At 39.5% G+C, this 12,276-nt stretch overlaps 1 protein-coding gene across 6 annotated transcripts in view; it reads left to right on the top strand.

Annotated features, from left to right (window-relative positions):
* Pik3c2g (phosphatidylinositol-4-phosphate 3-kinase catalytic subunit type 2 gamma) overlaps positions 1–4,881 on the top strand; it is a 332,394-nt gene extending 327,513 nt beyond the window's left edge. For all 6 annotated transcript variants that reach the window (XM_029478871.1, XM_021164809.2, XM_029478870.1 and 3 more), the window contains one exon: positions 3,405–4,881. In XM_029478871.1, coding sequence (XP_029334731.1) covers positions 3,405–3,557 — 153 coding nt within the window. In that variant the 3' untranslated portion in view covers positions 3,558–4,881. The remainder of the gene's footprint in view (positions 1–3,404) is intronic.
* Positions 4,882–12,276: the final 7,395 nt, after the last annotated feature.

Here is a 12,276-nt window from a genome sequence, read left to right on the forward strand (position 1 = left end):
ACAAAGTGAGTTCCAGGACAGCCAGGGCTATACAGAGAAACCCTGTCTCGAAAAACCAAAAAAAAAAAAAAAACCAAAAAAAAAAAGGTCATCATTAGGTGTGTTGTTTCTCAGATTTTGTATCTTCACTAGATATTTTGTTTTGTTTTGCTTTGTTTTGTTTGAGACAGGGTCTCACACTATGTAGTATAGGCCTTGGATTCACAGAGGTCCTACAGCCTCCTGCCTCTGCCTCCTGCCTTCTGCTTCCAAGTCTTGGCATTAAAGATATGCACCACTACACCTAGCTTTTTTTCACATGGTATCAAACTCAGGACCTTGTCCTTTACTGCTGTCTCCCAAGCCTGAACTCTTCTGGTGTTCACAAGATGAGAAAGCTTACTCAGTCGGTCATGCACTACAAGTTTCAGAGGCCTGGTCCAGTGCAAGAAAGTGTTTCCCTAACACTCCGTCACCTGCAACATTGCAGCCATCTTCACAAGAGGACAGAGGGCACCAAATATTGATGTTTCAGGATTACATCTTCTCATTAAATAGCAGATGCCTATATATGTACATGATATCCAGGCCCAGAGGGTGCACAAGCTATTCAAGCTCAGAGCTAACCCATCCCAAAGCCCAAGTCCACCCGGACACTCTTCTCCTTCCAATTCTCTGTGCTCACGTGTGCTGAGCCTGCTCTCACCCCACCCTTAACATGCTTCCCACTGCCACAGACTCGCTGATCTCCTGTTTATTACTCTCCCACTGCAATCATGAAAATGTACTTTAGCCTTATTTATTAGCCCCTTGTGTCAAATAATGTCCAGTGAATGCCTATGTGTGAGTTAATAGATAGTCATTACACTCAAGGCTTTCTATTTGAGGTGCCAATTCCAAGCCCACAAATTCTGTATGTGTCAGGCTGACTGAAGATTTGCCTCACGCTTATCGGTAAAAATGTATGGATACACTATAAAGCTTAATTAAGAGAAATATTCCTTATTCTGTTTATATAAAGACATATTATGTCATTTGATGAAAACATCACAAAGAATACATCTACCTATCTTCTTCTCCAGCGTGACCCAACAACTACTTGTTGCATGGTAAAGGAGGTTTTTTTTTGGTTTTTTGGGGTTTTTTGTTTGTTTGTTTGTTTGTTTTTTAATCACTATAGATGCACAGAACAATTAAGAGCTATATAACACCAATATTTTAACTTTGGTCACTTTAAGAAAATAATCTGTATTATTCAAGAACAGGTTAAAAATCTACCAAGGAGCACAGGTTTGGAAGTCCTGATGTTTACATTTGCCACAGGAAAATAATAAGACATTTCAAAGTGACTTAAAATAATGACATTTCAAAGTGACTTAAAATAATAAGACATTTCAAAGTGACTTCCTGAGGCTTCCTACTTTCTGGGCGCTTGAGGAAATCGCTTTTGTCAGTAAGTGTATTCCTCAGCCAAATGCAAAAAAAATCCCCTATTTGTGTGTTTGATGAATATTTAAAGTTGATTTATGAGTGTTGAATATTTGGCATGAAGCTTGAATTAGCCTCTCACTAATTCTTTTTCACGGTGCTAGAGGTTAGTATTCTTATTCCCAGCATGCAAAGGCTCACAGCCGAAGACAGATCCGCGTGAATGTGAATATAAGTTATTGCTGTGTTTTGTTGAAAATCTCCCTTTTGGAATTGATCGGTGCAATTCACAGAGTTCCTGAGCCAGACCTTTCCAGGGCCCACGTCTTGAAAGTGTGTCACTTTCCTCCTCCCGTGTATCATTTTGAAAGCTCTGTCATCTGTCTTCTCTGTGGGACAGGCGAGGAATTCACTGTGGACAATGTTATAGGCAGGAAAGGGGAGGAGAAGGCAGGAGGTTGAAGGTGGCCACTGTGGAGGAAATAAGAGGGAGATCACCCTGAGGTTCTGGATGGATTTCTGGGCAGCACCAGGCATCCAGCAACCGTGAGATAACATGAGTTACAGGGAGTGAATTTGGGGCTGTTTGATGCATTCTCTAAAGTCCTTTATTATCCCCTGAACCCCACACCTGGCTTGGGATACTTTAAAAAGGCAATCCTAGAAAATCAACAGTAATTTTCTTTGTGGAGCTGAAGTAAGAGTAGCTGGATAGAGTAGACTAGATAGCATCGCAGATCATGCACCTTGATTGAATTAGCTTTTTAACTTGCTAATTATTTTTTGCCTATGGCAGAGAACCAAATGTCATTGATCAGCTTGCATTTCTTCGGTGCTGGGGGAGTAGTCATGGGCACACATGCTCGGCAAAGAGATTCCTTCAGGGGCTTCAACTACAGTCCTCACCGATGGCGTCAGAGGGAGATAAATAGATGCAGACAGTGTGCAACTGCTCAGATACCCCATCCTTACTCACAGAGGCAGCCACCCAGCTGTCTGGGCTCTTTCCTTTCAAGCTGCCTCCTATTTTGCATATACTGAGAGCCCTCCATTCTCCCTTGTAATGTGGCTGTAAATAGCAAATATGTATCACTGTGTGAAATTCCGGCTTCTAAATGTGTTCTAACACGTTTCCCTGGCAACCATGTCAACTTTCCATGCATGCCTCCCTTTCTTTCACATCTCATAACTAATATCTTCACCCATCCCCCACTGCCAATCTCTCTCACCCTCAACAGGCCTATCATTGTCATGACTGTAATGTCCAGAATATTAGAAGCCAAAGTGGAACAAGACCCACTGGGGGGAAAAATAAATCACACGAACAACCCATACATATACATGCATATGCATATTTGCATACGTACACACACACACACACAAGTCAGATCTTTGAGAAGAAAAACAAGCAATTGCATATATAAGACCAAAGAATGTCAATATTTTAGCTGTGAGTGGAAAGGCAGATTTCTTTCCCGTTTTTGATTTGTTTGTATTATATGTTTAATTGGCTAGACACATTTTCATGATTAAAAGTCATGCAGTTTTAAGTAAAAGACGTGATCACAAACTGATTCCATTCAATATGCAAGAACATATTGCCTTCCCCATTTAAGCAGCACTGGCCTGTCATTCTTCATGGACCTGCAACACAAGGATGTGGTACCCAAGCTCCTGTGACAGGTGCAAGGATGGTTAGAGGCAGACTATTGGACTCTATTCCTAGTGGATATCTGATTGAATCACTGAATTTGAAGTGGGAAATTTTAATGAAATCAGTAACCCTAAGATTCTTGAAGAAATAGTCACTGAATTCTGTTATATCAGTAGAGCCTTGGCTCTTCAGGGTTAACACTGGAAATAAAATGTTTTGACATGAACCTCTCCCCTCCAAGGTATAAGTTGTTAGCATCATTTTAAAATTTTAAATCCGTATTGAAAAGAAAGATGCATTCAAGCATATCTGATTTACGCGTTCCTTCTCTCTCCATTTTTAGGTGGTATATGATGAAGTCTTGGGGCTCCAGGGCCATGTTTTAATGCTTATCGTGAAGAGCAAAACTGTATTTGTGGGAGCAGTTAACATCCAGCTCTGCAGTGTTCCCCTCAATGAAGAAAAGTGGTACCCACTAGGAAACAGTATCATCTGACTAACGCCACGAGCATGTGCATTATTGATTAAGTACTTGTATGTTTTCAGCTTCTACTTGCCTCTGTCACATATGCAAGGCATCTTTCTTCTGGGAGAGAGCTTCGAGCAGTAGTTCTCAGCCTTCCTAATGCTGTGGTCCTTTAATACAGCTCTTGGTGGTTGTAGTGACCCAAACCATAAAATTATTTTAGTTGCTACTTCATAATTGTAATTTTGATACTGTTGTGAATTGCAATGTAATTATCTGATATACAGGATCTCTACTATGTGACCCATGTGATAAAAGGGTCATTTGACTCCCCCCAAAGGGTTGTGACCTATGGGTTGAGAACCATAGAATGTGAAGGTCACAAAAGAACCAGATCAAAATTAGCCTTTTGTAGCTATTTCTTCCCTACCTTGTCCTTATTTTCTTATCGTATTTTCTCCTTGGAATATTCATCATGTAAAATTCCATATGCAAAGTAATCAAAGAGTGATTATTTTTAATATGCATTTTGAAAGCAACGTAAGTTCACATTTTGTCTTAATTGCCTATTGAGGTCAAAAATTATATTTTCAAGGTGTTTCTCTAAAGCTGGGAGAAGCTCATGAATGAATCTAAAGGCTAAGAATACCTGCAATATATTCCAAGCTTAAATATGTGTACAAACCACATGTCTAGTAACGAGTGGGTTTACTGAGAGAACTGGTGATCTCCAACCATGAGCTATAATTTTTCTATCAAAAAAAAAAAAAGGCCTAAGATTTTCTATTACATAGGTTTTTTTTTTTCTTTAAGAATTTCATGCCTGTATATAATGCCTTTCATTACTCTAGTTTCTCTGTTTTTGTTGCCCCCACACTCATCAACAACTGTTCTTCTCAAAAAAATCCTGTATTCCTATAGGAAATTTTGTTTTTAAGATGGGAATCTTACTATATATCCTAGCTGACCTAGAACTTACTATGTAGACCAAGCTGGGCCCAAACTCACAGTGGTCCTCCTGCCTCTGTTTCCCTACTACTGGGATTCCTGGTCTGTAATCTTTAAATTCAGTTCTTAGAATTTAATGACAATCCATTGTCATTGTGTCTCCCAGCCTCCAATGTGCTCACACCTTAAGTCTTATTAATCCCCAAACTCAGAATGTCAGACTTTCAAGTTCACTGTTTCTCTTTTTCACTTGTTAAATGCTATCATTGCACTTGAACCCACCCCCTGTTCTCACCATGAACTGAGTAGATGGTCTTACAGAGTGTTACCTGCATAGTAGACAAACCCAGAGTAGTGAACCTTCAAGAACTGGTGTGCTTTAAAAATAAAACATCTACCATGTAAATTGTTGTTGGTTTTGTTTCTCTAATCTTGATTTGCTTCATTTTTAAAGAGGAATTCATATTGCTTTGTTTGGCCGGTTATATAATCATATAAACACATGAAAGCCTGTGTATTTAGTCACTGACTCCATCCCAGAAAGCCATCAACATTGTGAGCTTTTCTGTCCTGTTCATTCTTACACTTCCTTGTCTTGTCTTATAGACAATGGTGACATAACATCTCCTTACAGTGTCCCTATCTTGGCTTATAGTGACACACTGTCTCTTCAGCTGAAACCTCAGCTTCTTTGCTCCTGACCCACATTCTCCCTGGCAACTTTGTTTCCTGCTTGGAATCTCTCAAAGGAAACATCAACAGTCCTCCACTGTTGCTGGACCTGCTGCATCAGTAGCTTCTGTGGTTCATCTACTTAACAGAGAGGAGTGATGGGTGCTTCTCCCAACCAGTCCCCAGCTGTGCATTGAACATGGTCCTTTACCCTCATCACTCAAACACTTTGTTCTTCTTCATGACAAAACTTTTTCAAGTGCTTTTCTCTACCTTCAACAGTGTCTGTCTTCCAAAGTTCTCCCATGCCCATCAGGGCAGCTGTTTGTCCCACCACTTCAATAAAAACATCCATGTAGCTAATTAAACCCAGCTGTCTGTTTCCCTCTCCAGTTTGATCTCTCCATCTGTACCTATATCCTCAGTAACTCTGTCATACACATACTTTCTTCCAGACACATCCTCCATGATTTTCTTTTATGATCTTGACACATTGTTCTCATTCTCCAGTTCATGAGCCTCCTGACTCCGCCCCACTCTAGTGCTGCAGTGGCCCAAGCTCCCTTCATCCCTGGTAATGATCTTTCATATACTCAAAGCTTTAATGTCATCTGGATGCTACTGGTCCTCAGCTTTATATCTCCACCCTGCAACCCCTCCCAAATCCCAGCAGTAATACCCAATCGCTTGTTTAGCATCCCTAGAGAATCTAATAAAGACTTCAAATTCGGTAACACACACACACACACACACACACATGAGTGCTGCCCAATTGAGAAAACCCATTAGACCTGCTTTCAAACTACATCCCAAGTCCAGTCACTTAACAACCTTTCCTATCATCATCTTTATCTTCGGTGACCACAGATGCCTTCTAAGAAGCCTCATGGTTTCTGAATCCCAGCCTCCTTCCATTCCTTTTCCAGCACCATGGCCTCTGAGATGATGGCATCCTTCTGCTCTAAACTCTACAGGAGCCTCTAATTTCATAGCAAAAGCCCTAGCCTTTAAAATAGCCTGAAAGGCCCTATTGCTGACTTCTCAACAGCTCTCTGTCTTTCTGATGTTGATGCTCCTTGTGTCCCTCTATCCTCAGAGCTCCAGCCGTGACCTCCTTTCTGTCCGCTGGAAACTCCAGGCATGTTTCATCCTTGAAGTCTTTGATCAGCCAACCCCTTCTCCAAAAAAAGGTTCTTTGGGTCCCTCTGTCCACTTTTCTGACTCCCACACATCCTTCAGATCTTGAGCAAATGTCTCTGTCTCTGTCAAACCCATCCCATGACACCACGGTGACATGGCAAACTGCTGTCCTCAGACACACACCAGATCCTTCCTACCCTACCTTTTCTCTTATATGTTTGTCATCTCTAGATGTGTGCGCATTCACATTTTATTTTACATGTTATTGATATTTGCTTCTCCAAGCAAGTAATAAGCCCTAAGCCTTTTTCTCATTGACACTACATCCTCAGACAAAGCAAAGGGGAGCTCTTCCCCATGACCTCACTATGAAGAACTCGATTTCCCCTAGAAGTGACTATGATCCATACCCAGAGCCCTTGCCAGACTAGCCATGGTACAAAGACCAGCTAATTTCTTCTCTAGGCCTTGAAGACTTCCTGTCTAGATCTATTCATCTCAAGTCTGACTGTACCATCAATGAGATGACAGGGCCCAGGGATGACCAAGGGGAGGCAAGATGTGACTTGACTTTGCCTGTTGAGTGACTATTAGATCACACATGGTGAGAAGGGAGCCAGGGAAAGGAAGAAAAACAGAGCATATGAGGGACTCTGGTCACAACCAGCTCTTCTACCGCACCAGAATCCACAAAGGATTCTAGCAAGTCAGAACTCTCAAACCTGTCCTTCTAGGTCTAGACGGAAGTATATTTTGCATTGCATTTACCATTGCATTACCATCTGCCTAAATTAATATGAAAGAAAATGGGACTTATCCTGACCACACAATTAAGGTTATCTGATAAGATTTGGCTAAAAAAGCCAAAAAGCTCAAAGTAGGTGTCTTTATCTGTCTCACCCAGAATCTCGCAGTGCTGAAGTGAGGAGAAGCTTCCAAGAGTATTTCAGTGTCGTGTTCTACTGACTAAGGTAGCCAAGCAGCCCACTGGCCCAAAACATTTAAGTGTACTAATCATGTCTAACAACAGAGTAGCTGGAAAGTCTGGGAGGCAAGGTTAGCAAACATAACATTAGTGAGCCAGCTTGTCAGAACGATACAAACACAGGCAGATTCCCGAGTTTAATGTCAGCCTGGGACAGAGCAAGGTTAGGCCCAGGCAGTGTGGTACAGATGGTGGCTTCAGGGAAGGGGAGTTCGGGCGTGGGGGGGGGGGTCCCACCCAACTAGCTTATTGCCTGTACTTAACAGAGGCAGGAAGATCTCTGAATTCTTTTCCAATGTTAAAAAAAAAAAAAAGTATGTGTGCTTGCTGTCTCCTAAGAATCAAAGGGCTGGGGTCATGAGATGCCGATTCATAGGACAATCAAAAGGGGACCTAGGGTAAATGACTGGATTGGTGTGATAAATAAAAGACCGGGTTTGTGATCTGCAAGAGATGAGCTATTCAGAGAAATATTTTAGAATTTCGATGTATCACAGCAAAAAAAAAAAAAAAAAAAAAAAAGAACAGCAGCACAGAAAACACAAACACAGAACATAGAGTAAAATCAATACACCAAACAGAAAAAGGACAAAATAACCAAAGTTCTTCCTTATCAATAAATAATTTAACATAAATGTTTTAAACCCTCTCCAATCGAAAGATGTAGATTAGAAACTTCCTCAGCAGAACAGCCATGGGTAAAAAAGTCTACTGAACATCAACCTCCATGAAAAAGACTTAAATCTTTCCCTAAAGATCAGAGGCAAGGGCCAGCAGGAGGGCTCAGCTGGGGAAGGTACTGCCTGTCAAACCTGTCAGCCTGAGCTCAGTCCCTGGAACTCTCAGAATGGAGAAAAAAATGGGTTGCACAAGTCTTTCTCTCCTCCCTCTCCTTCTCCCTCCCCTTCTCCCTCTCCCTCTCAACACACACATACACACACACACACACACACACAAATGAATTTGAAAAATAAAATTTAAAAGACCAGGAAAGGGGCAAGAATGAACTTTTCAGCACAGTACTGAGTGTTGACATCAAAGCAATTAAGTACAAAAAGAAGATGCATTCAAATAGAAAAAGATGATCAGAAATGATGTACCTTGCATGCAGAAATTCCTGAAGGTTCCAGAGAAAAAAAAATAGACCAACAAAGCAGTATAAAATAAAACATTAAAGTTGGTTGTGTGTCTTCTCTTTAAAAGAATAAAAATGGAAACTTGCACTCTCTAATTCCTAAGTTTACTACAAACCTATAATAATCAAAAACTTTGGCAGCAGCATAAAGACAAGAATATAACTGATGGAGTAGAATCAATAATCCAGAAATAAATCCCATCATATATTGTCTGCTGATTTTTGATGAGCTTGTCAATTCCATTCAGTGGTAAAGACAGTCTTTCTGCAAAGAATGCTGAAATTACTGAATATTTAGATGTAAAGAATTAGGAAATATATAATACCATATACAAAATTTCCTTGAAATGTTTGAGTGATCCAAAGATAAAATTGTAAACTATAAACTCAGAAGAACACAGTGGGCAAAAGCTTCATGCGACTGGATTTGGCAATGATCTTCGTTGCTGTGGAAACCATATGTAGTTTTACAAAATGAGGAAAGACTGGGAAAAGGACTTAACTAGGTTGGGTAGATAGTTCAGTCCTCTTGCCTCACAAACGTGAATATCTAATTTCATCCAAAGCCCACATGAAATAACAAGTGTGGAGCATGGGTCCATAGCCCTGGTGATAAGGAGATGGGAGAGAGAGGCAAGCGTATCCCTAGAACTTCATCCATGCTGATCTTTGAGGACAGTGAGAGACTCTGTCCCAAACAAAATGTTGGAAGGCTCTTAGGACACAACGCCCAGTTATTCTCTGCCTTCCTCACAGCCACACTTACACACCATAATGTAATAAATATTTAAAGCCAATTTGCTATATGATCCTACAATTCCACTCTGTCTTAAACTTCCCCTTTAAGTTTTTCAGAAACTTAACTTTACATTTCTGAAAGCAGGAACTCAAAGAAATCTAAGGGTGTCTGTGGGCCTCACTGTCCATAGCTGAAATATTGTAGCTGTACAAATATCAATCATCAAATTAATGCATTGCCAAAGTACAGTGTTTATATACAAGATAGGACTCTACATGGAGATGGACTCGTGTATGTGTCTGTATGTACATGCACATGCATTCCATGGCGCACATGTGGAGGTCAGAGGACATATTGCAGGAGTCAGCTCTCTCCTCTCATCCTTACAGTCCCAGTGATAAAACTCAGATCATCAGGTTGGGTAGCAAACATCTTTACTTGCTAAGCCATCTTACCAGCTCCACCCAGATAGATAAGATGTTGAAAACATTGTGCTAAGTGAAGTAAACCAATCACAAAAAGCTAAATACAGTCTGGTTATACTTATTTGGGAAAGAAACAAACAAGAAAAAAAGCAGAATAAAAGTTACTAAGAATTAACACTGAATTTGGTGGAAAGATACTGTTTAATGGGTATTTAATTTCAGTCTTCAGAATCTAAGAAGTTACAGGGTAAATGGAGGAAGACTACACATAATGAATGTGTTTAATACCACTGAGCTATTCACTTAAAGGACACACCATGTGTATTTTACAAAAACAATAAAACAGGAGGGATCAGTATTGAATTGTTTATGCTTAAAATACTTTTGCCTGCGTTTAAAAGTGTTGATAAAACCATAATTCTGAGAGCATGTCGAGGAACACACTATATGAAGTTGTATTTTGTGACAATAAAAACAGAAAGGGGATATGAAGTTGCATATGACCACAGCTTTTATAATCCTTGATATTGCATTGATAACAATTTGAATTAGGTTATTATACTCTAAGATGATAATTAGGATGTACAGGCCTAGCATTAAGAAAATAACTATGCTAGGGAAACAGGAATTAAAAAGGTTATTTAATATATCCAACAAAAAAGAATGATGTCACAGAGCCCCCAGGGAACCAAAAGGATGGCATCATCAGAAATAAAAGGGAAACTGAGTAGGGTTAAGCGCTGTGTCTCTGTAATTACATTAAATATAAATGGATTAAACTCTCCAATTAAAGGCAGGGTTGGATTAATGTCTTTAGTAAAGCAAGATTTAATTATAAACCATCTACAAGAGACTCTGTATCCCATGATGTAAATAGGTTAAAAGGAGGAAAAGCTAAAATTATGCAAACAGTAACCAACCAAAGCTGAGTAGCTTTGTTGATATTTGAAATAGGGAAAATAATACTGAAGTTGATAAAATTGCTACAAGAAACAAAAAAAATAATTATGCATAACTTACATATGAATAGTTACATAATTTATATGAAACTAAAATGTCACAAGCCATGTCTAAGTTAATTATATACAATAATGCATGTTATACTATAATATATGTGGATAAATCAAGTTATAATGAATACACAAACCAAAAATGAACAAGTTGAAGGAAGAAATGAACATCTCATCAATAGTTAAAGATTTTGATGTTTCACTACAAACAACAAATAGGATCGCGTAGATAATCTGGACCTTCGGGTATAGAAAACTTCAGCCAATAATCAAAGCAGAATACAATGTATTCCCAAATCCACAGGGACCATGTCCCAGAATAGAAAATCGATTATATCACAAGTAATATTCTAAACTGTATTATGTTGAAGTCTATGTATCTTATTTCATTTTTCTATAAACATAGAACTATCATAAAAAGTGAAAGTTAATTTAAAGAAATACTCCCCATGAGGCAGGAATCTCAAGCACAGTTCCTAAACAATAGAAGATAAAAATCGCGGGGTTTCAGTACATAACCAAAGCGCTTGTTTTTTGTAATGGTTTCGGTTCCCTCATCAGATAAAATCTATTCGTTGTGCATGGCAGGACCAGGAGTTCCTAGGAAAAAACGACCTCAGGTTGAGAATAAAAGACATTGTCTTCATTTTAATTTTTAAACTCATTTTTAATTGTGAGTCTATGTGCATGCTTCTCTGGGTGTGCAGCAGATGTATACAGGCATCCACAGAAGCCAGGAGAGAGCTTCAGACCCCCTAGAACTGGAGTTATTGGTGAGAGTAAGCTTCCTGGAAAGGATGCTAGAAATCAAACTCAGGTCCTCTGCAAGAGCAGTAAGTTCTCTTACCTGCTGAGACATCTTTCCAGCTCCTGAGAGCTCTTTTACTACATCGGGGAGATAAGTGTTCATGACAGAGGCTGCTCCATGACAAAGTTGTAAACATTACACGAAGGCAGGAACCGGTCACGTTTTTACCACATAGTTATTAATTGGTTGGTAACTACTGTATAGCACCTTAGTTTCATGCACAGGGAAACCTCCCTCCAAGGAGTGGCAATCATGAAACGTGAGTCTTCAGCTCCTGGAGCCCGATGGGCACTTGTCAGAGCTGAAACCCAAAGAAGCCCTTCATCCACGCTCGGTGCCACATCCTGACTTGGGATGCTCGGTGGGAACTTTCTGCCCTATGACTTAGGGATATAATTTTACTAAAATAAACTACAGTTTAGGGTGTAGATGATTTTTAAAGTTTTAAAGATAATTTTGCCTTTTAATTCACCCTTTCTTAGTGAACCGCCTTGTTTACCAATGCCTATAAAGTATGTTTAGGATATCTAATTTAGTAAGCTATGCAATATAAAACTCTGTACTCTAAGCAATGCAATAATTCCTTCCTAACTTTGTGGTTTTTCTTCCCATAAATATCTTCGCTGATAATTTTCTTATTATTGATAACGTAAGTTAGATTTGTTTATAGTCATCTACCACAATATATTATATCTGAACTCTACTTTTTTTCAACTACTGCCTGAACAGATGACACAAAAGGCCTCACTCAATGGCTCTTGGTTTATTTTGGTCAACGTAGTTCAGTGAAAGTGATATAATGTGACGCTTCTCGTGCATTTCTGGAATCCTTCCACCAGCCTTTGAAGAAACCCAGGAGGAAAGATTATGCAAACCCATCTGTATCA

This window comes from Mus caroli, chromosome 6 (genome assembly GCF_900094665.2).
Source record: "Mus caroli chromosome 6, CAROLI_EIJ_v1.1, whole genome shotgun sequence".
Lineage (NCBI taxonomy): Eukaryota > Metazoa > Chordata > Mammalia > Rodentia > Muridae > Mus > Mus caroli.